A 23,454-nucleotide genomic window follows, 5' to 3' on the forward strand; every position below is an offset into this window, starting at 1 on the left:
AACTCCTGTCGAACAATAAAAATATCTCTCTCATAATAATATAACCACATTAAGTAAATTTGCAGCAGTTGAAACAATATAAACACAAAATCAAAAGTAAACAATAAGGAGAATGGAATAGACGAAAAAGAAACTGTTTGGTTGAAGTAAAATTTATCTACCACTAATTATTTATTGGCCTTGCGTTATCATTATTTTGCGACTTTGAGCAAACATAACCATGTGGGCGCTTTATTTTATATACTAAAAATAGAAACTGAGTAAATCCTAGAAAGTCAAAAATTAAAAGAATAGAAAAAACAAAAAAGCCTGAATGATAATTTCAGGCAAAAGAATGGGCTTTATTGAAAAGGAGTTGGAAATAGAGCTATCATCCGAATGCACAAGACATAACTTGTAAGAAACAAATGACGCCTTCTTCTCCTCAAATGTTATTGTATCTTTATTGCAACAGGACCTACCACATATGGTGTATTTCCCAAATAGGCAGTCCGGATCATTACTCAAAAAAAGAAAAAAGAAAAGAAAGAAAGAAAGAAAAAGAAACACGGACAATAAAAAAATTGATAACGGTGCAGACCCCCACCATTAGGACCCCGACTTTAACTCCTTCATGATTACTTTACCCCACATAAAAACCACGTCAAATTCCTGAAAAAAAAAAAAAGAATATGTCACAATTATCAGGAAATCAACGAATACTACGTAATCCATTATTGACTAATCCGACTAAATGGCTCAATGATGTACCAAAGAAACATCATAGCAACCTCATGCAAAATGGTTTCTACAATCGCAGTGAGTTAAGTAGTAATCCCTATGTCCAGTCATTAACCAAAGTTGACGCAAATTCAAGCACTGCAGTGCTACCTGTGGGAAATGCCATTCGTCTAACTGCTGTTGTAAATGCCGCCAGTGCCACTACGAATAAAAGGTCCGATATAACGCTACATCCTATTTTGCACCTCATCGATGATACAAGCAATGAGCCTGGTCGATTAATCAGCAACAACAAAGCATACATTCATTCTATTCAGGACAGTACGAAACTAGCACAAACCTATCGGCCAATGAGAATGGACAAACTGGAATTACCGCTGAAATACAAGGTTGACTTTGTTGACAATATAAGTGATGAAATAGAGACGTTGTACAGGGATAAAATCGAGACGTTGCTAAGAAATATTAGGCAAACACAACAGGGACTGAGAGATGGTGGTGGTATTGAACTAACAGACATGGAGGGAGCCAGCCGATGGGAAAATGGTAGACTTGAAGTCAACAAGTCCTTAATTGGAGTGACTGACGACACATTTGTCTCATTCAGGGACCATCCAGAGCTTTCTCGTCTCATTATAGCATACTGTGATTATAAAAGCTAAAGTCTATATTCGTAATTTTATTAAACGTTTAAATGAAATATACTAAAATTGCAGCAAGCAAGTTGAACAACATGGACGGTTTGTAAGCTTGGGCCTCGCCTTTCTTACTACTTGAGCTACCTGAGGCTGTGGTCAGTGCCAATGACACGGAGCTTAAAGTAGTAGTAGCAGCAGAAGCTTCCTTGTTTGCCCATTGGTTTACATCTGATGCCGAAACAGTTTCATCAAAGGAGGTTGAGTTACTGACCCACACAGTGACATCTCCATTAGCATCAAAAACAACACCACCAACCATTGTTCCCGTCAAGTCACGTTCGATGTATGAGCTGATTGCCATCCCGGTTTCAATATCGCCAGTACCTTGGTAGTCATGGACGGTGGAGTACAAATGAGTATAATCAGTAGAATTCATCACTTCGAAAATGTCAAATTCACCACATCCACTTCTCCAGCATGAACAATTGACGTTGGATGAGTATTGAGCAGTTCTTGGAATTTGCGCATTCAACAACCAAATTGCCGGCATGTTATAGTTGGAAATCGAGGTTGACGTCTTTGTTTCATTAGGCATCTTGAATTCGAATAAAAACATCTTGGTGGTTCCATAAAAGCCATGGTAAGCAGGTATATCTGATCTATAAACACCACAATCATTGTTCAACCCCGAGGAGCCACAACTAATGTTGGAGAATATGACATACTCGTCATTGGAGTTGATTAACGAGTTTTCGGCCAAAACGGTGGTCGAGTCTGCAGCACCAGTACCGTTGTCACTAGCATAAGTCAATCCGTAACCCAAGCACGACGAATTCTTACCAGCACGAGTTAAAAATGTGACATTTTCCGAAGTTCCGCTAGAAGCTTCATAATAACTAAGTCTATTCCAATCTCCTGACGAGTCATCCCCAAGTGTAAACCCATTTGAAACGTATGATCCGAACTTGTTCAAAATCAATGGGCCTCTGAAATGAACACTGACCTCTTCATTCAAGGGACTATTGACACCGGAAAAAGTCACTTGCGTGGAATCTACTTCACACGAACACGAATCTTTGTAGATGTCACTGAGCTTACTGACTCGCGAATAAGCTCCGGAGTATCCGAAATTGTCGAATTGAAGTACTTCAACTGCGCTTTTGGCGATAGCAGCCACAGTAAAGTAAAGTAGGAATAATATCTGAAGCATTTGTCTATGAGCTGAAAAGATGGAAAGCGATGCAAAATAAAAGATAAAAGTCACTACAATCCTTTTCTTGCCCTTTTTTTTCTAAAAAAAACAGCAGATCTACTCCATTTTAAAGTACTTTTTTTGGGAGTTGAAATTTTCTTTGATAACCTATGGAAAAACCTTCATCGGCTTATTTGTTTTTGTAATTTACACAAAATAATCCCGGACCGAAGAGTTTTCATCGTTGAAATCAAAAGCCTTTTCGAAGCAAAACGAAGCCTTGTAAAATATCTCAAGATACAACGTAATGTTAATAAATCTGTAGGGCTATACTGGATCACTTTTTACAGTGTGGTTAACTGAACACTCTCACTCTCCTGTGCTTGGTGATCTATTTTTAGATCCGGTTCTAACCATTTTGCATAATTAATTACACTGCCTGAATAAGAACAAGCACAAGAAAAAAGAAAACCAACAACACATGCACGTGACTCATACAAAAACAAAGTATCTTAAAGCCGACTCTGCCTAAGCCTTGTCTGTCAGAGAGTTCAAACACGCGGTGAGTCAGGGGATGAGAGATGACGCGTACTGACAGGGCTGCGAAGAAGTTCCACCACTTGTGTGACCCCTGTAAGAGAGTTTGTATTGGAGCTGCTGATTGAGTTGTACGTTAGTTGGGAGTCTATGCTACTTGACCGCAAATCTCATGCAAAGTTTGTCCACGTGGGAGTGTTCACCATTTTGGAACAAAATGAAACAGAGCAGAACTTAAAAGGAGATATCGTATGTGACCACCCCATTTTGTGAAATAAACATCTTCTAGGGAGTTGACGTTAAACACGATCTTATCTTCCTGAAAAGCTTATCTCAGATTTTGCATCCTCATACTCTTTATGTCGATAACATCTCTTGCTACAAAAATCCGTGCACCACACAATGTCGTATCAGGATAGAGAGACGCCATTTGAAGTAGGATAATAGTTATCACTCAACTTAATACGGGAATTCTGCAATCAATAAGCCATCGAGGAACAAAGTTGGCCACTATTCAGCTCTTCCCATTTCCTTGGACATGTAGCAAGTTCCAATCAATCTCAAACACATACACCCAACAACATATCTTTATAGAGTTCAATTGCTACTTCATGGTATTACACATCACCTATTCTTTATTACAGAGACGACCAGAAAGCAAAGGGGAAGAAAAGAGAAAGAAGAAAAAATTGCAGCAAAACAAAAAAGAATCACAGCGAGGAGACTAAATCCACCAGTAGAGATATACATATCACACTTTGCTTTATACCCACGTTGGTTCTACACTTCTACCCATGCATCGAATATGTCAATTAGTCCCAAAAATATCAACATTAACCACCAACCACCTTGTCAATGCATCATTTAAACAACAAGTACGACACTGTGCTAGTTACTCAACTCAGCGTCATCATCTGTCCATTTCTGATAAATTCCGACTAACCATGTCACGATTGGCATCACCAGCAATGGTATTAACATCAGCAATACCCATGATCAAATCTACTAGCACCAGCCCTAGCACCAGCACTGCACCTCCAGTAACTGATGACAAGTCACACATTGACCCCAAGCAAGACCTCCATGGCATGACATTAAGTTCCGTTTGTTCATTATCAGTTCACCCCAACCCCTATCTCGAATTCAATTTACATTTACCGTCATATACATCCACAGCAATACATAACCACCAGTATCTTGCTATACATCTTATGCCACCGACTCGACATAGTGCCAAGATATGTCGTGTTTTCGCCAAGGGTGTTAAATTGAATAAACGGGGAACCAAATGGACCAGCAAACCAATTACAAAAGCACAACAATCTGTCGATAACGACGTAAAAAATAACAAAAACAACGATGAAGATGATGACGGTGAGATTTTCCACGAAATGACGACTCCATTCACCAACCTAGTCGAGGATCAAGACTATACATTCATCAAAAAACACGACGAAAACATAGCAATCCCCATCTTATCCCACGCTGAACTGATTTTCATCTGTAAAACGACGCACAATTTCACCATTGACGATCATGAAATCTGGGTTGCTAAAGTGATTGATGTGATAACTGACCCGCACTTGCACAAGAGTGGCGGGTTGTTGTATTTCAATAAAGGGTTCCATAAAATTGGTGAAACGTTATCTGAAGAGTAGAAGAGTACTTTGCATACAACTGTTCAATTTGTAAATAGAGAGAACTGGGTTTTACCATCTTTTATCAAATCATCATAAAAACAACTTCACAGATCTAATCCAACTAAAATTTCCCTGGTGGGGGTTCTTTTTTTTTTTTTTTCTACTCATCCATTAATTCAGCACACTCTTGTCTCAATAATTCCGTCTCATGTAAAATCCTTGGAATTATAGTATCAAACTTTTCATTAGTCTTTTTGATCCGCTTAGCGAATTTCGATAAGATTTCCCCCTTTTTCAAATTCTTCAATTCCAATTGTAAAAATCTCAATTCTTCTTGCTTAGAATCATGACGAGCCAATAGTTTTTGATACTTGGTTGATAAATTTGACTGCTCTTGTTGCAATTTAGTCAAATCTGATTTATAACCCTTTAATCTAGATTCATACTGAGTATATTCCAATTCCAATTGGTTAATTTCATCAAGTTGTGATTGTTGCTTGATTTTCGATTGGTGTTGCAATTGCTTCTCTTCTTGAGTTAATGTATCAATTTCCGATTGAATAGAATCAATTTCGTTTTCCAATTGCAACACTGAGTGTTTAAGTCCTTGTATTTTACCATAAACCCGATTTTCATTGGCCGGTTTGGCATTATTGTATTTGGAAATTTTGTTTTTCACAACATCAATAGAATTTTTCAAATCGGACATCTTTTTATTTTCATCCTTTTTGAATTTCTTCAATTTGAGTTTAAGATTATTCAAATTTGTCATTGTCGAAGTTAATGATGTTTGTAATGTAACGAGAGACGACGTTTCTCCACTAGACTTATTGATGACTTGGTCATTGTCATTGGTGGTGTTGATTAAGATATAATTGAGCAATGCATCACCATCCAAAATCTCCACTTCGTATTGAAACAAGGGAGTCAATCCATAGATTGTTATATAACGCGTGCCTGATTGATTACCAAATTTTAAATACGACCAATCGACATTATTCAACTTGATTCTTAAATTTTCAACACCTTCACTGAATAACAACTTTAAAACCACTTTGCTTGAATCGATAGCTACAATAGCAACTGGCAAGTCCTTGCAACGACCACTGCTAAAATCAGAAACTCCATTGTCAGCATTCTTTCTCGTTGGTTCTCCGTTGAACAAGTTTGGATTCTTTAAAATTGCCTTACACGCAGCAACAATGGACCAAAATGGTTGGATGATAATCGTATTCTCAACTACTGTAACATTTGGGGATATTGTCGTTGTAGTTAAAGATTTTGAAACAGAAGTCATTTTAGATGAAGTTGTAATTGATGTTGGTCCAGTAGATGCATTTGCCAAAGGCGTTGTTGTGACTGCAGATGTAGGTGCAGGTGCAGTAGGCGCGGTAACAGCAGCAGAAGCAGCAGAAGCAGCAGAAGCATTTGCAGGTACCGCCAAAGTGTATGAACTCAAACTCTGTGTGCCAGCCGAACCTAACTTCGGTCTGGACAAAGATGCTGCTCTCATTCTATTCTTTAAATTGGTCAACTTGCTATTAAATGGAGAAACCACGAAATTTTCAAAATTCTTATAAGCAATCGAATTCCAATTATTCTTGCTTGTTTTTTGACTCAAATCCACCTTGATATTGGTCAATTTATTTTCATCAACATTAACAGAAATCTCGTCATTGACACTAGGTATTGAGTTTTGTACAATGGTTGACTTTTTGACAAATAACGCCCGGTTGATAATATGAATCGAGAGGAATAAATACAATTGAATCTTGTAATCGCTGAAATTCAAATTGTTTATATATGATATGTTCACGGGGATGATTCTCGTTGCGAGGTTATTGAGTGACTTGAATGATGCCAATGGCGTTGACATAGATGTAGTGGTGGCATTTGCTGTAGTTGTTGGTGGGCTGATAGATACTGATGCAAAATGAAACCAATTTAATAAATAATTGATATAATTGATGATGATAAAGCAGAATATAGCGTTCATTAGACTGCTATTGAAAAAAATGCGTCTTTTATCATCGTACTGTATCTTGCTCGTGATTTTCTTGTTTGATATGGAGTTGATATAATATATCGATGAAGCACCAATTAATTCACTCGATACTATTGATTTCGACAACATAATCAAATAATTGAAATAGCTCTTTTTTTTGATTAATTTAACCAACGTCAAGTAAACAATCGAATCAATTAAGGTGACTTTTATTGCCGAATATGATATACTTTTAATGCCCTTAAATACAGGTTTTTGCGATTTGGGAAGCATGAAATTGATCAAAAATTTTCCACCCATAAAATTTGACCCTAAAATTAAATACAAGATGCAAATGAGTAATGAAACTGATTGTGGTAATGATAATGTAACAAAAACAAGGGATAAAATGTCGCGTAAGCTTGAAGAGTTGGGGAAGACAGTTGATGGTTGCGGATGGTGGTGATGATGATGATGGTAATGGTGGTGGTGCTCAACAGCAGGTGATTCCGACACCGTATTATTCACATTTGGAGAACCCCTTCTTTCACTACTATTATTCGACTCAAAGTGCCCGCCGCTGTTGCTGTTAACCCCGTTTTTGCCATTCAAGTGATAATGATGATGAAACGATGTTGGTTGCGACAGCCCCAAATTTTGCATGCGTGAGGAAGCAGTCTTGGAAGATACTGACGAGTTAGCAGTTGAAGCTGAGCCTGAAGTTGAAACTGACTGTGACTGTGAAGTAACTGATGACAGAGATCTTGATTTTCGATTCACAGTGGTCAGTGTTTGATGCATTTAATCATAAATATACGTGGAGGATATAAAATGCTTGGTCAAAGGAGCGGAAAAGTTTAACTGTGTGTATGACTATCTTGTCTCGACCTATTTGAACACGTAACTCTGTATAGTTTTGTCCTTGTCAACAATTGTTAATAATATAATGTGGTGGGTAATTTATCAAAGTTGCAATAATTCTGGCAGCTTCTTTTTTGGTTGTAAATTTTTTTTTTTTCAAAATTTCCCTTTCCTTTACCCAGTCATTTTCTTTACAACAATGGGGAGATAAATTCACCACAGCAACTATACATCAAACTTAAGAGTAGTGTTGTATGGCTAGATTTGAAATGTACCAGCAGTATACATTCATCCCGAGCGGCGTTAGCTTTATCAGCTTGCTCATGAGGCTTGAAAAGTGTCTGTAAATGGTGGCGACAGTTCAGTAGTAACATCCATACATCAGTACTTCTACCCTCGATTACTTTAAAATTCCGCGGTTTGCGCTTCCCATACATAGATCGGTACTCCTTTTTCCTCTCTCACTCTCTCCATCTGGTGAGAGGAACAGGAGAAAAAAATAGAAAACAAAATAAGTGTCACTTGACATTATAATGACGCGACAACCAGATTTTGCCTTGAACTGAGGGGGAGTTATTGTGAAGAAGCAAAAATAGTGAAAACATTGTCCAATCGAATGCATTGTGGTCGAGGTTGTCAAGAAGTCGAGGCTTAGCCATATAAGCTACGTTGTAGAGGAGTCACAATAGAACAAAACTTCTACTCCACAATTAGTAATTCTATTTCTAGATTGTAAGGAGTCTCTCTACCTTTGTAGGGCCTCTTCATATTAGAAAGTAAAGACAGGGAGCATGTAATTAGCCAATAACTGATTTTGATTGAACCTTTGTGGAGTTTAAGAAATTAAACTTGTGCTACAGTGACGTACACAATCACTCCCTTTTTGGTATAGAAGAGACATATTTCCAATCAAATTGCTCTCTAAGTAAGACAAACACACTGGGATGATATTAAACTTTATTGTCGTTCTACTGATATCCATAGAAGGTGTAAACATGATATTGTTAATAGTCAGCAGAGGCATCTATATCTATTTTGTGATCAAAGTCAATGCTCGTTACGCTTAGCAACTAAACTTAAACTGTTACTTTTACAAAATTAAAATTTTGAGTAAGCAAAAAAAAAAACCGTTGAGCTTTCATTTTTGGTTTGTTCTTCCCTTGTTTGTTTCTTAAAAGTTCTATTTTACGACAATAATTGTCATTTTTGTGGTCACTTGAGATATTTTACCGACACTGCGTTTTGTAATAACCAATTTCAATGGCTCTTTTTTTTTTTCATTTATTTTTTTGTAATTTCGGTAAAAGCCGAAACCACCACCAACAACGGGTGATGCAACAGCACATGGCAATATTGAGTTTGAAAGAGGTGAGATAACTTAGTGTGATAGAGCTTCCCACTTCTGGAGTATTTTAGGGTTTTCGTAAGGGACAAAAACGGGGAAAAAAAACAAATTAAAGACACAATGCAAATACATGTGATAAAATTGTCTGTAGGTTTGAGGGCTTTTTTTCTATTTTAGTTTTGTTTTATTTTATTGTGATTCCCCTCGTTTGCACGAGAATGGGAGGGGAGGAGAAGGAAATGATGGGCGGGGGAAACTACGGGGAGAAAGGAATGACTGTTGTATGATTGATTGAATTGAATGTGAGTGTTTTGGCGGTGCTTTGTGTTTCGTGTCACCTAAAAATTGTTTTGTTTGCAATAAATTTTGCCCTGACCAATAGAAAAGCAGTTTAACAGCCGGGGAGAGAGGTATTAATGACAGTTAATTAGCCTAGCTAGAGTGTGGTACCGGCTCCTTATCTATTTCTTCGTAAAAGATGGATTTTATAATCTTGGATAACACATCCTCACCAACGTCAATCTCGAGATTGTTGGATGGAAGGCGACATTAGAAAAAGAAAAAGCGACACACAAGATCAAAAAAAATATGACACTAAACATTTTTCCATGTATAATTGTTGAACCTTGCATATATCCACACAACAGCTTAGTACTTAGTTCTAAACCGGTTGTCTTGAATATTGTCCGCTGGAAAGTAACATATCTGAGGCTTTGTTTTGCTTGAGATACACCCCCACTGCTAACATCGTTTGTGTTTTGATTGGTTGGCTGGATAACGACGACGACAACAAAAACAATTACAAATACAAACAAAGAAAACAGAACAAAAGGAATTTCATTTAATACGCGAACCAACAAAAAGACAAAAACAACAAAAGGGCGTTTTTGTATTTTTAATCACAAAAAGTAGCAATCATAAAAAACCAGAGACACTAAACAATAGAAAAGAAAAAGAAAAAGAAATTACAGTTTAGCAATTGTACACTACCTCTTCTCTTTGATTCTATTTTTTGACCCCCTTTTTTCCTTTCATTCATGACCAAACCTCAGCAATTAAGAGAACCAGAACCTTAAATCTAAACTGCTGGAAAAGGACATTTACTTGGTTGGGTTGTCTAGTCATTACAAAAATGTCTATGAAGTGAAAGGGAGATACAAAAAAAAGAAACTAAGAGCAAATAAGAGTGTGCACAAAGGACAAAAGCAAAAAGAATTTATGCGAAGAGGTTTAAAAATAAATCACTCACTGTGCATTACTGACTGACTGGCGCTCACAGTAATTCCGGTTTTGTAGAACAAAAAAATTTCTTTTCTTTAGTGTTTTTCTTTTATTTTACATTTGTTACATTTTGTTTTGCATTTACGCAAAACAAGGTAAAAGTCTTTCTACTGACAAGAGAGCAGAGATGTCCAACTTTAGTTGCAGTAATTCCATACAGTAGTGTGTGTTTATGAAAGAAACTTACACTCTAACTCTATGATTGGTGTTTGTAAAGCAAAAACAGAGACAACAGACAGAAAATGTTTTATTTTCAATTTTCACAGACAGACAGGAAACCAAAAAAAAGCTGTTACGACACAAAATTATTCCCTTTTTACAAAATCAAAATCAATTTTGTCATTCATTTTTATTTTTTTATTTTAGTTTTAGTCCACCTGGAGGACACACACACACAGACACATTTACGTAACGTAGAGAAGAACCAGACACAGACAACCAACTTATCAGAAACGTAGGACCAATACACAAACTGATAATTACACATATTCATGATAATTCATATTCTTCAACAATCTGTCATCAGCTACAACAGTTTGCCAAAAGAAAACGGACAACTGCTTTGTATTTATCAAACACTTGTAAAACAGCAAAAGGCTGATAAGAGAGAGAGTCAAGTATTACTTACTCAGTACATTTATAGTTACTAAAAAGTATTAGTTAACTACAATCTCATTTACTTTACAGTTTTAGTTAACTAAATTTCTATTTGTTCATTCTTGTTGTTTGTTTGTCGTAATGAAAAAATTTTTTTTTCTTCTCATTTTGTCCTTTTGTTTCTAATTGTTGTTTTATCTTTTGCCATCATCAACATCAACCCCCGCCTGTGAGTAGATAGAGCGTAAGTAGTCCTAATGTACTCTCTGTACCGAAAGGAAGGGCGACTGTCGAGGGTTAATTGTTGCCTAAGCTGGTGCGTCGGCAGAGAAGAAGACTAAGACTAAGACTAAGACTAAGACTAAGACAAGAGAAGTCATACACAGACACAGAAACGTATTTTTGTACTGCATATAATCTACTCGACGTAATACTAGCAGCAGTAGCATTACAAAATTAATTTTGTGAACAACAAACAACAAACAACAACAACGAAAAAAAAAAAAACTTTTTCCTCTTCCTCTTCTTCTTCTTCTTCTTTTGCGAATCAAAACAACCAACAACTGAAGTAGAAAAGAAGAACAAAACGAAACCACAACAAATCAACCACTACACACACACTACACACACAAACAGCAAACAACAGCAAACAACAGTACACTTATTTTCCACTGTTCTTTTTTTTTTATATTGACAAATCCTGTTGTGCTTCTTTTTTTTTTTTAGTGGGTTTTATTAATTTTGAAGGTTTGTTTTTTTTTTCGTTGAAGAAAGTATCACAATCTAAACAAACAACAACAACAACAACACTTACAGATTCTTGTTCTGGCTGATCTCACACTACACTAGTACTTCTAACAGCTTCCAAACTCACGCTCAAATAGACGCTAGTAACAACGCTACTACATTCACTACACAAGAGAGAGAGACCAATAGAGGGGAAACACCAAAAGAGAAACAACACTTTCCCTTTTTCTGCTTTCTTTTTTCCAAAAATTTTTTTAACCTCTTCTTCGAGTTTGTTCGATGAAGATGATGAATTTGTCTCATGAAGATCCAAGTATTTCTCAAGTCGACACAAACAACAACACTCCAGGTTCTTTATCAAGTATGAATCAGCATTTGAAATCTTCAACTACTCCAGCAAGTAGCCATGCTACTACTGCAGTTGGTGGTGCAGGTGGTGCAGGTGGTTCCACTGACGATGGCAGTGGATTGCACTCTCATTATCAACAGCACAATCCAATTGGCGCTTCTTCTGTTCATCAGCAACATCCAGGAACTGCTGCTCCAACTGCTTATGGATATGACGCTTCTGGTCATTTGAATGGAGCTACTCACTTGCAACCACTTCAACAACAACCAATTCAACACTTGCCTATGCACTCACTTCCCCAACAAACTCACCATTACCCAATCCATTCATTGGGTCAACAGGGTCACTCTCAGCTGCACACTCCCCAAATCTCCTACCAACAACAACAGGCCGCAGCTGCAGCAGCTGCCGCTCAAGGACAAGCACCTTATGGAGGACAAAATCCACTCCATCAACAGATGCACCATCAATTGATGACACCAAACCCATATCAACAACATTACCAGCAACAGCAATTGCCTCATTTGCATGCTACAGCTGGAAGTGGTGCTGGCGGTGCTGGTTCTGGTGCTCATGATTCTCATGACCATCTTAATCTTCAATTTAACCCAATGGCCTACCAACAGCAATCTCAACAACAACAATTGCACCACTTGGGCCATCAGATCCCAAATGTTACCCAACAGCAACAGGCACAAACACAACAACCAACTCCTTTGCCACCTCAATTACACCATCTTGCACATAATCCACTTTCTCAATCATTGCCAATTTCCCACCATCAAACTCCTCAGCCAACACCACAACCACAGGGAACCAATGCAAGACAACCACGTCAAACTAAGAAGCAGAAGCAGCAACAACAACAAGCTGCTGCCGCAGCAGCTGCACACTTGCATCTGCATTCCGGCAGTATTGACCCCAATGCTCATGACCACGGAGCTCTTGATGCACACACCTTGGCACAACAGCACCACATGGAGATGTTGGCCCGTGCTAGTCAAAACGAAATGATGGAATCATCAACTAGAAAAGTAGCTCCTAGATCAAGTGATTTGTTTAGAGTTGGACCTCCGTTTGGTATGATGAAACAACATGCACCAGTTTACTGTAAAGCCAACGATATGCAAGTGTTTCCTATGTTGCACGCCAGAGTTGATCGTGGATTTGAAATGGGTGAAACTGGTACCTGGATTGGATATAAACGTAACTACTTCACTTTGGTTGCTTCATTCAATTTACAAGATTTTGACTTTACTCGATTTGTTCAAAATCAATTCTATACCTATGATAAATCAAAAGGGTTGAATGGCAACGGATTGCATCATCACCCACATCATCCACACGCAGCTCAACCTCACCATCATCCACATCACCCTCACCACGCTCATCATGCTGGTGAAACAAGATTGGACATTAGTTATTTTGCCATTCGTTTAGTTGCCAAATGTTCTGATGATGATGTTGCCATTTCATTAATCCAACACACTGCTAAAAGAGACAAAGGTCCTCAATTCCCACCACCAATCTACCCAGCTTTACCTGGTGATTTACCTGACCATGAGACTGTCAAGGCCAGTTGTAATAAGCGTAACGGTAACAAGATTGAAAACATGAACAAGGTGTTTTTCTTTGATCGAGCCTCATATTATGGTGATTACGGATTGGATAGTAATAAGGACCGTTCAATCTTGCGTAACTATCCTAGCGATTCCATATCAAAAGTTGCTCGTTTTGAACGTATTCAATTTACAAGTTCAATTAGAGTTAAGTCCACTAGCACTGCTGCCCGTTATTTCACCTTATCGTGTGAGTTGTTGGGAATTGTGGAAGATGAGGATTCACAAATCCAACCAATCTTGTTGGGATCGATTGAGTCACCACCTTTGGTGATTAGAGGTAGATCCCCTTCGAGTTATCATAAGGATAGAACTTCGGGGTACAGACCGCCAAACACTGCCTCACCTGCAGGCCCATAAGAGAAGTGAATCAAAGAGAAACAGAAAAAAAGAGGTTGAGAGATCCAGTTAGAGTGATGGACCTATTCTCAAAGAGACAAACCTTTTTCTCTCCATTTCGACCATGTCCTGCAATATAATGAACCTTGTTATTAATTATTTAACCCTGTTTACTATTGTTGTTATTACCCATGTTATTTTTTTTATATCGTTTTTTGTTTGCTTTTGTTAAATTTTTTTTTTTGTATCGTTTTTGTTGTTTGTTTTGTACTGCTAATATAACCTTTTTGAAATGCACAAATTTTAGTTGATGATGGTGCTGCAATTGTTGTTATCAATTATATGTTATCGAAGCTGGTGGTGGGTAGTTTAGTGAAGGTATGCCAGTGTTTTGAGAAAAACTATTGTGCTGAACTAAACTACTTTACTAGGTATGCTTGATTTTTCCACTTTTCTTTTTACATGTACATGTATAGTTGTATAAACTTTGAAAAAAAACCCCCAGTCTGTATTATATTATTATACACAGTGTACGTGCTTATATATATATTGTTGCAAAGTGATAAGATGAGGCTTGATCTGGGCCATCTGTAATCTTCGGCGATGTAAAAAAACCAACCCCACCTCACGATAGAGCTACCATTTCATTTCGGAAGCTGAAAAACTAAAAAATTCTTCTTTTTAGGTTTGCGTCGCTTTAGGCACAACACAACACAACTCACGCACAACTGAAACCTCCCGAGAGATCACACGCATCGGAAAAACAACAACACACACGCATTCCAAACAGACAAATATCAACAGCCAACAATCACCCACTGATTGGTAATCAAAACTAAAGACTGAAAACAGTAAGAAAACACATAATGTAGATAACGACTATAGCATAAATATGTAAATAAAGACACAGTTAAAACTACTGAGTAAAGGATCTATATATAACCTCTATACATTTTCGGTCGAAAGTTGTAAAGGTTGCCGTTGTTGTCGTTTTGGTCACTCGTGTTATTATTATAATATATTTGTATTGTAGCATTATGAAATTTTTACCCCGGACAAAGGAAGAAGAGGAACATGAAGAAGAAAAAAAAAGTAATAAAAAAAAAAAGACGAACATTAGTCGAGAGGTATTATTGTACACCATCAAGTACACATCAACTACTTCCTACAACTTATATAAACCCTACCCCTTCCTTCCTTCATTCCTTCATTTACGTTGATATTGACTCGATGTCGGAGAATGAAATACTACGAAATCAAGCATCATCGCTGCCGATGCTGATACCACCGCTGCTCCTGTCGTCACAAGACCTGTTGCAACAACAACAACAGTTACCACAACCACAAGCTGATGCTGCTACTACAATACACGACTCAAGTTCATCAAGACTATCACAAGGAATAAGGAGTTTGTTCTATACTCGAGCAAGCACTCAAAATCGGTACAATAATGACAAAGATGATGTGAATGATACCATTCCTCTTCCTGGCCACTACTCAAACGACCAATCAACACCCATCAAAAGCATCAAAGTCATTGATAAACAGAGTCTTCATTACGTGATTCTTTCAGGGATGGCAGGTGGTGTTGCTGGATCAGCTGCCAAGACATTAGTAGCCCCATTAGACCGTATCAAGATTTTGTTCCAAACATCAAACCCGGAATTTCTCAAGTATAGAGGCACGTTCCATGGTCTTGTCTTGGCCGGTAAACGAATTTGGTCGAGTGATGGGATCTGGGGGTTATATCAGGGCCATTCAATTACATTGTTGCGAATTTTTCCCTATGCCTCGATTAAATTTGTTGCTTATGAGCAAATTAGAACCATTTTGATCCCTAGCGATGCATATGAAACGGCCGGCAGACGATTTTTGGCGGGGTCGTTATCTGGATTGGCTTCGGTCTTTTTCACTTATCCTTTGGATTTAGTTCGTGTACGATTAGCATTTGAAACCAAGAACCTTGCCCATATGAAGTCGCATCCGCAACACCAGCAGTTTATGCAGAACCATCGCGGAAGAATATTCCAAACGGTTCGAATTATTTATAATGAAAATCCACCAATGAGATCTAATGACCCCAAGTGGCTAACCATGATGAGACGAGTATTGCCCTACAATATTCAACGCATCAGTAATTTTTATCGAGGATTTGCCCCTACTATAATGGGAATGATTCCATATGCTGGTGTATCCTTTTATGCACATGATTTGTTACACGATATTTTACGATCAAAACCATTGCATGAATTCACCGTACAACCAGCAACTAAATCATCTACATCGACATCAGTCAAGACTAAATCCTCAAGAGAATCACGCCCACCGTTGAAAGCATATGCCCAACTTGTCGCTGGAGGTATTTCGGGATTGTGCTCACAAACAGCAGCGTATCCATTTGAAGTCATACGAAGAAGAATGCAAGTTGGCGGTGCTGTTGGTGGCGGCCAGTTTTTGTCATTTAAAAACACGGCGCGGTTGATTTATCACGAAAATGGATTCAAGGGATACTTCGTAGGATTGAGTATTGGATATATGAAAGTTGTACCTATGTTTGCTTGTTCATTCTTTGTTTATGAACGAATGAAGAAATTTTTGGGTATATAGAACAAGATGGGGCATTTTAGAGATTTTAGAACACTAAAATATAGAGAGATTTTGCACATCACTGAAACATTTGAGAAGAAGCCATCCCTCTTAAGATACAAAAACGACTAGATTTAATCTATTTACAGGCAATTCTCAAGTCTATTTATTCCTTTTCTCCTTTAGAAAAACCACCACCACTTTCTCTTACCGGGTTTAGTGCCAAATTTGGCACTACTAGCCGTGATGTCCTTATACCCACTCTTGGCTAAATCCTTAGCCAAATTAGCAGTAGTACTCAATTTATCCGTACCGATTCTAAATCCCCAACCTCTCAACAATTTGACTACTCCAGGAGTAATCGCTGCCGTTATCGGCAATCTAATGAAGATCAAACTCTTGTGTAATCCATAAGCAATAGCAAACTCAGTCCATGAAAATTGGCTCATTATATAATGAAGTGTACTTTGATCTTGAGTTGCTTTTTGCTCTTGTTCAATTGCATTATCATCTTGATCAATTCTAGCTTCGATTTTTTGTACATCTTGCTGATGCTTCAACTCATCATCACTGACCCCATATCCGAAAGTTTGCTTCACCTTGTTTTCATAATACTGGATCTTATCTTGTCCCATTGAATGAACAAGCACATAACATATCGGCAAATCAATCATGGAAAGGGCCAAGTAGACTGCTAATGCAGGGTACCCGTATTCTTTCATCAAGGCTCTAATACCCTGTGGTTTCTTTCCTTTTGGAGGAGGAGGTGTATGAGTGGCATTGCGGGCTGTTGAAGACGTAGAGTTGAACCTGAATGAGGTACGTTTGAATGGAGTTTTGATTGAATTGCGCAATAAGTTGATGTAGGTTCGCGTGGGCGATGATGATAGTGGTATTGGTGTGGTTCTAATGCGGAACAATGACCGCATTGAGGCTATAGGTCTAAATGGGTACATTTATGATTTGTTGCAAAAGGCCAAAACCGGTGAGTGTACTAGACTGAGTCTGGTGGGTTCTGACAAAGGGATTTCGGATTTTTCTTTTTTTTCTTCTTTCGCATTCAACGATTTTCTACCAGTGGGTTCTATAGGATGATTTTCTTCGAATTTTCTCAGTCTCATTTACGTTAATTGGTCTCAACATGAATAGCTTCTCTTTGATAAACTTTCGGATAAGGATCTGAGTGGGAACACTATTTTAAACATTACTTATTACTACAAGTTCCAGGGGGGGGCTGCACTGAGCCCAAATATTCGGAGATAAGCTCCACATCTCTCCACCTTGCTAGCTCTTTCAAAAATGTAGCTTTTCAAATATTTATCCTCTATGTACACAGGTTCTATCTAAACTTTGAATAATACGCCTCATCTTCGTGTCTTGATTTCACCAAATCAATGACTTCTTTCAGATACACATCCTCCAATTTCTCACCCCCAATCAATACTCTCTTTTCATGCTTCCTCTGTTCATCTTTTGTCATAACCACCACATTCTGCAAGCTAATTTCCTTTGATGGATCCCACTTACTTAAAGCTAACCTAGTTGAATAATTTGATATTGGCGATTTACCTCTAAATACCTCTTCCAAAATGTAATTGACGTCAGTCATGGATATTTTCACTCGTTGATCTTCTTCACCAATACGCAATTGTTGACCCGCTAAGCTTTGCAACATATCATCATAGATCTTGTACCTGTTTTTGCCTTCAATTGGCTCCATTGGATAGCCGGAAACTGTAGTCAAGATATACGTAGCAATGGCCAAACCAAACATGCCGGGCATAGTACCCAACACTGGCAATATACGCACACGGAAATCTTTCAATGCCGACAATTGATCAACTTCCCCTTTCACAATCTCAGCCTCGTCTAATGGTAAAAGCTTTGCCTTTCTTGGATCAGGCTTTTCCGCCGAGAAGATAAACGGAATACCAGTGGTGATGCCCCTCTTTTTCAACACAATACGAATCTTTTTACACAATGGATCCTCTTCAGTCTTGGAAATATCGGCAACATTGATTCTAGTGGGGTCAGATTTAGTGGCAGCACCACCTGATGAAACAACTGGGATATTATGTTGATGGCAATAAGTGAGCAAATCGCATTTAGTATCGAAGTTATCAATACAATCAACAACATATGTTGGATTAAAATCCAACAATTCTTGAGCCAGTTGTAAATTCCACAACCTATTTTGTCCATCAATTTCAATCCAAGGGACAATTTGCAATAGGTGATTTTTCAAACAATCAACTTTAGAAATACCAACATCGGAAATAGTCGCCACTGCATGTCGATTCAACGAACTCAATGACACTTGATCAAAATCAATAATTCGTAAATGTTCAACCCCAGATCTAGCAAGCATCGTTGCGACCCATGATCCTACACCACCGGCTCCAACAACTATAATCCTTTGGCTTCGTACTTTGGTCATACCCTCGTCAGTTAGGAATGCATAATTTCTTGCTAGTTGTTCACGAATGAGTTCTTCGGAGTATTCACCTGGAGCAAAATTTTTACGTGGTTTGGTCGATGATGACGTGTCATTAGCGGTGTTTCTATTTGTGGTTTCGGTGTATCTATGGTATAGTTCTACTGCAGCAGTAGTTATAGCCGCAGTAGCAAGTACTGCTAGTACCACGTTTCTTGACATCGGCTTTGCTTTTCAATTTTGTGTTTATCAGTTCATCTCGATATAACTTTTTTATTTTCTTCTCTATTCTCTCACATTTGGAAGCGCCGATGAGAGATGGCTACCACTCATTTACACCTTTCAGTCACTTTTTTCAAAATTTATTCAATACTATACATCTATGAATTGAAAACCACATCTGGCCAATTGAGCAAGCTCAAAAACAAAGGAGACTTACTTACAACTTTGCTTTTCCCCCCTTTCTACCAACAGTACACTTGATCAATCCATTTGGATCTGGCGATGGGTAAAATAATTCCTTGTTGTCCTTGATTCCCTTCCATTCCAAGTTAAACAAAATGTAGTGTTTGTTAGGTAAGACATAAGTGACAGTGGCAATTTGTTTAACATTGGCCAAAATTTTTTCAGCCATATTGTACATAGTAGCTTGAACTGATGGTGAATTTTCTTTACAAAACAATTCCAATGTTACATCTCTTGTCTCATTGTATGCACGGTCAAACAACTTGCCATTCTTGATAACATCGTCCAATGTTGCAATTTGGTTTGGGTCGAATGTCCAAGTTGACGCAACATCAGTAGACAAGATTCTGTCCTTGGTTGGTTGCAAGGTAGTGTAGTCACAAACATTGTACCCGTAAAACATAGATCCAGTAGATTTCAAAACAGTCAAATCCTTAATTGATGAAGACAAAGTCAATTTCTTTGTCAATGAATCATAATTCAAATAAGTTTGACGAGTCTCTGGTCCTTCATGCTTGAAAGAGTGGGCATGTTCTTTACCCTCCAACTTGATCTTGGTCCATTTGGCTTGAACAATGTTGACTTCAATACCTTCAACTTGATCGTACTTGGTGGTGAAATGTTTAGCTAAATGAGCAGCAAACGATTCAATGGGCCACACATCAGTGGTCTTGGCTTCAACCAAAATAGTGTTTTTAACAGTGTCAGTGGGGACAATGGACGAGTTATCAGCTTTGGTATATGATGTATCGAATTTACCTCTCAACAATACTTGGACATTGGCTTCAAGAACATCTTGAATGTTTGGGTCAGAAGCGTTTTTCTTGACCTTTAAAAACTTGACGTTGGCTTTACCGTAGGAGCTTTCGAATAATTCAGACATTGTAATGAGTAAGTTTGGTTCTTGTTATAAATTGATTTGATTAATAGAAAGAAGGATTTTTAGAAAAAAGTAAACACAACCTCAGGAAGTAATTTGTGCCTAGTATTTATACAAAAATGAATCATAATTTCGTTATCAAAATCAATTTATTTGGATAAGGGGAGATTTGAGAAACTGATTTTTCGCAAAAGTGCGCGATGCATCTCGGGCTAATACGTTATTATGTTTAAGTGTGGTGCGGTGCAGCGCGGAGAACGCCGAGTGCAAATAAATAAAAACAACGGCAAGTCCCTTTCATCTTTAAGCTGGAGCCGGCGTAAAGAATCAGACCATTTCACTGACTACAATGTGGTTAGTGTGTTGAGCTAAAACATGCAATAGTATACAAAAGAATACCTATATATTCTTCTTATCAGTGCTTTCTACACCTTCATTAACATTCGATTCTTTCGTTTCTGGCACATCTGCAAATCTCAAGTTCTTTGTTTTTGAAGGGCTGGTAGTCAGTGTACTTGCTCCAGTGGATTTAACGGAATCATCGATATTATCCAAGCTTTCTTCTATCGATGTTTTGTTACTGTTATTGTACACCAACTCGGCCGTCCTAATCCATCTCCTTCTTCTTGTGTATTTTGAAAAAGTGTCTTCAGTGGATGGTTTTTTCCACACATTATCGTAGTAAATATACCCTTCATCTGATGACGGATTGGCTGTCGTCTTTGATCTCTTTGAACTAGGCAAGGTGATTGCTCCATCATTAGTCAAGTCTAATCTCCAAGTCTTGTCTACCCATCTCCAGGTTGCTCCTTGTAAATTAGGATCAGTCGACAAGTTAGTGTCATCTGTTGCGGCATTTGGTAGTTTAAATGTGTCGACCGAGCTGCTCTCATTTAAAAACTCATCAGTCCATGGAGTTCTTTCATATGATAATAGATTTGAGGTCCATCCAATGCCTAGCCACCTCCTCTGATTCTCATAAATAACATAAGTAAATCTAACTGGTTTAGAAGACTTGTTGTCGATATTTTCATTCTTTTGCTGTACTTTGGCAAACGCAGCAGCAAATAAAGAACTGTTTCTTGATTGTGACAAGTCCAATCCAGTCAAGTAAAAGCAGATAGTTCTGGCAGCTTTAATCTTCCAAATGATTCTCCTAAGTACAACTGAATAGGATGAGTGGTATGTGAGTAAAAACAATCCAGTGAATAATAATATAATACGAGGCTTGATCAATAAAAAGGTGACAATCAAGTAAACAGGAGTAAGGAACAATGTCGTAAATAAAAGCCTTTTGATGTCGTGTGCAGTCAATGACAAGGAAGTGATGGGAAGGATCAACAAGTCTGCTTTGATGCATGTTGCAGTTAAAGCGTGCACCACATCATCTAAAGTGGGGCTCACCTGGGTTTCCTCAATTATCTTTTCGTTCAATAAAGCAAATAAAGTTATTACCCCGACAACTATCAAATGACCGACCCACGTCACCAAGTTTTCAAAATATAATACTGCAAATGCATATAAACATACAATCACCACATTAACCCAATAATCGTCATTGGTCCAAGTGGCAATTGCTAGTATTTTATTAATTATCAATAAATATGGGTATGATCTGACAAGTGCCTTTGAGACAACAGGTGGTGTGGACGACAACAATGGTGACGATTGTAGTTTCTTGCCCTCATTATGTGATTTGCTTTCCTGATTTGATGATCCTGCGGGATCCGAAGAGGCAAAGTTAGCCCGCAACTCACCACTTGTGTTTACTGCATCTCCAGATAAATTGCTACTAATGCTGTCAATGCGTGAATGTGTATCTGAATTTGACCTGGTTGTGGATTTTTTGGAATTACCCTCAGAGCTTGACATATTGGATCCTGCGGGTACGGGTGGCAATTGCGGATCAAAATGTTTTTGTTGTGACGAATTGACAAGCCTCTTTATCTTTGAATACACAATATCCTTCCTGACAAACTACGAACAGTGCAACGAAATAGTGTTTTCTGAAATCACCTGTAAAGAAAGCGAAATTACGTTGAATTGCTTTTGGGTATAAATGTTGGAGGTGTGTGGGTGTTGGAAAAGTGTGATTTTTTTCCCTTTCTGTCGCGCAAATGAAAATTGCTTGTGATATATTGTCCCAACTGCATCAAACATAGAAATGGGGTTCCATCCGTATGGCCAATATAATAAATAATGGACTTCTCCAACCTTTTGTCAAAGGAGATTAACAAACGAAAGAAGCAGTCACATAGGAATTCAACCAAAGTAAAGAAAGTAAAGCATAATAAACTTACTCAATTGAGACAGCATGATGACTTAATAGAGGGAGACAACAGAGACATTGATGATAGCGAAAAAGAAGGAATTGATTCTATAAAAGATACCACTAATGCAATTCCCCCAAATGATGAGTTTGTATTAGCTGTCCCCAAAAAAGAAGAATTGAATGAGACTGAAATTGATGAAAAGTTGAAACAGTACAACGAGTATGAAAGTGGTTTGTCGAAGGAGGAGAAATCAAGAAAGCTACAGTACTTGCTACAAATGGATCTTCGGAATGAGAAATATAAATACTGGCTCGACCAGGAGGACCCATTTTATCAAGATCCAGCCAAACAAACCATCGCTCTTGACTCCATAATCGAAGCAGAACAAAACCGACTTCAGTTACGAATTCAAAATCGAGTATATTTGAAAGAAATTATTCGTGAATGGGAATCACAGTCGAACAAATCCATTGAAGATGACTTGCTACTAAAGGAAACAAAAAAGGGTATCGTTAATCTTTTGTACAAGTTGCGAAGTGACGGATTACCAACAGAGGCACTAGTATCGCTATCAACAATAATCTATTACTTGCAGTCAAACCAGTTCAACAAAGCCAATGAGAGTTATATGAAATTGAGCATAGGTAACGTCTGTTGGCCAATTGGTGTAGTAAACGTTGGGATTCATGCAAGAAGTTCAAGTCTGAGAATAACGGGAGCCAAGAATGTTAGTAATATAATGATTAATGAGTTAACACGGAAATGGATTATAAGTGTTAAGCGGCTTATCAACTTTAAAGAAAGAATATACAATGATCTAGAGGATAAGAAGTGAACAGGTTTTATCTGGCTGTTGCGTTATAGCGCTACCAAGGCAGTTTGCAACCGTACCCGATGGTAAATATCTTTGAAGGACCGCTAGTAGAGCAATAGATTGACACCTTGTAATAACATACATTTTAAATTT

The 23,454-nt window shown here is 37.9% G+C and overlaps 10 protein-coding genes across 10 annotated transcripts; 5 read left to right on the plus strand and 5 right to left on the minus strand. All coding sequences in view use genetic code 12, as the record gives it.

Annotated features, from left to right (window-relative positions):
- Positions 1–671: 671 nt before the first annotated feature.
- Positions 672–1,382, plus strand: CANMA_004680 (uncharacterized protein; the record flags this gene model as incomplete). Its single annotated transcript, XM_051816981.1, has 1 exon — positions 672–1,382. The coding sequence occupies one exon, from the start codon at positions 672–674 to the stop codon at positions 1,380–1,382; it is 711 nt and encodes a 236-aa protein (XP_051669447.1).
- A 28-nt stretch (positions 1,383–1,410) lies between these two features.
- Positions 1,411–2,568, minus strand: PGA52 (Pga52p; the record flags this gene model as incomplete). The annotated part of the gene is made up of 1 exon (XM_051816982.1): positions 1,411–2,568. One exon carries the CDS (start codon positions 2,566–2,568, stop codon positions 1,411–1,413), a length of 1,158 nt encoding a protein of 385 aa, XP_051669448.1.
- Positions 2,569–3,881: 1,313 nt separating this feature from the next.
- Positions 3,882–4,745, plus strand: CANMA_004682 (uncharacterized protein; the record flags this gene model as incomplete). The annotated part of the gene is made up of 1 exon (XM_051816983.1): positions 3,882–4,745. One exon carries the CDS (start codon positions 3,882–3,884, stop codon positions 4,743–4,745), a length of 864 nt encoding a protein of 287 aa, XP_051669449.1.
- A 142-nt stretch (positions 4,746–4,887) lies between these two features.
- Positions 4,888–7,512, minus strand: EMC9 (Emc9p; the record flags this gene model as incomplete). Its single annotated transcript, XM_051816985.1, has 1 exon — positions 4,888–7,512. The coding sequence occupies one exon, from the start codon at positions 7,510–7,512 to the stop codon at positions 4,888–4,890; it is 2,625 nt and encodes an 874-aa protein (XP_051669450.1).
- A 4,309-nt stretch (positions 7,513–11,821) lies between these two features.
- Positions 11,822–13,870, plus strand: NDT80 (transcription factor; the record flags this gene model as incomplete). Its single annotated transcript, XM_051816986.1, has 1 exon — positions 11,822–13,870. One exon carries the CDS (start codon positions 11,822–11,824, stop codon positions 13,868–13,870), a length of 2,049 nt encoding a protein of 682 aa, XP_051669451.1.
- Positions 13,871–15,079: 1,209 nt separating this feature from the next.
- LEU5 (coenzyme A transporter) lies at positions 15,080–16,456 on the plus strand (the record flags this gene model as incomplete). The annotated part of the gene is made up of 1 exon (XM_051816987.1): positions 15,080–16,456. One exon carries the CDS (start codon positions 15,080–15,082, stop codon positions 16,454–16,456), a length of 1,377 nt encoding a protein of 458 aa, XP_051669452.1.
- A 161-nt stretch (positions 16,457–16,617) lies between these two features.
- On the minus strand, positions 16,618–17,391 carry NAT2 (Nat2p; the record flags this gene model as incomplete). Its single annotated transcript, XM_051816988.1, has 1 exon — positions 16,618–17,391. The coding sequence occupies one exon, from the start codon at positions 17,389–17,391 to the stop codon at positions 16,618–16,620; it is 774 nt and encodes a 257-aa protein (XP_051669453.1).
- A 383-nt stretch (positions 17,392–17,774) lies between these two features.
- CANMA_004687 (uncharacterized protein) lies at positions 17,775–20,217 on the minus strand (the record flags this gene model as incomplete). The annotated part of the gene is made up of 2 exons (XM_051816989.1): positions 17,775–19,069; positions 19,338–20,217. The coding sequence occupies 2 exons, from the start codon at positions 20,215–20,217 to the stop codon at positions 17,775–17,777; spliced, it is 2,175 nt and encodes a 724-aa protein (XP_051669454.1).
- Positions 20,218–20,613: 396 nt separating this feature from the next.
- On the minus strand, positions 20,614–22,086 carry CANMA_004688 (peroxisome biogenesis protein; the record flags this gene model as incomplete). Its single annotated transcript, XM_051816990.1, has 1 exon — positions 20,614–22,086. The coding sequence occupies one exon, from the start codon at positions 22,084–22,086 to the stop codon at positions 20,614–20,616; it is 1,473 nt and encodes a 490-aa protein (XP_051669455.1).
- Positions 22,087–22,378: 292 nt separating this feature from the next.
- Positions 22,379–23,322, plus strand: CANMA_004689 (mRNA splicing protein; the record flags this gene model as incomplete). The annotated part of the gene is made up of 2 exons (XM_051816991.1): positions 22,379–22,392; positions 22,473–23,322. 2 exons carry the CDS (start codon positions 22,379–22,381, stop codon positions 23,320–23,322), a joined length of 864 nt encoding a protein of 287 aa, XP_051669456.1.
- Positions 23,323–23,454: the final 132 nt, after the last annotated feature.

The sequence above is a fragment of the Candida margitis genome (genome assembly GCF_024628925.1).
Source record: "Candida margitis strain CBS 14175 chromosome Unknown scaffold1, whole genome shotgun sequence".
Lineage (NCBI taxonomy): Eukaryota > Fungi > Ascomycota > Pichiomycetes > Serinales > Debaryomycetaceae > Lodderomyces > Lodderomyces margitis.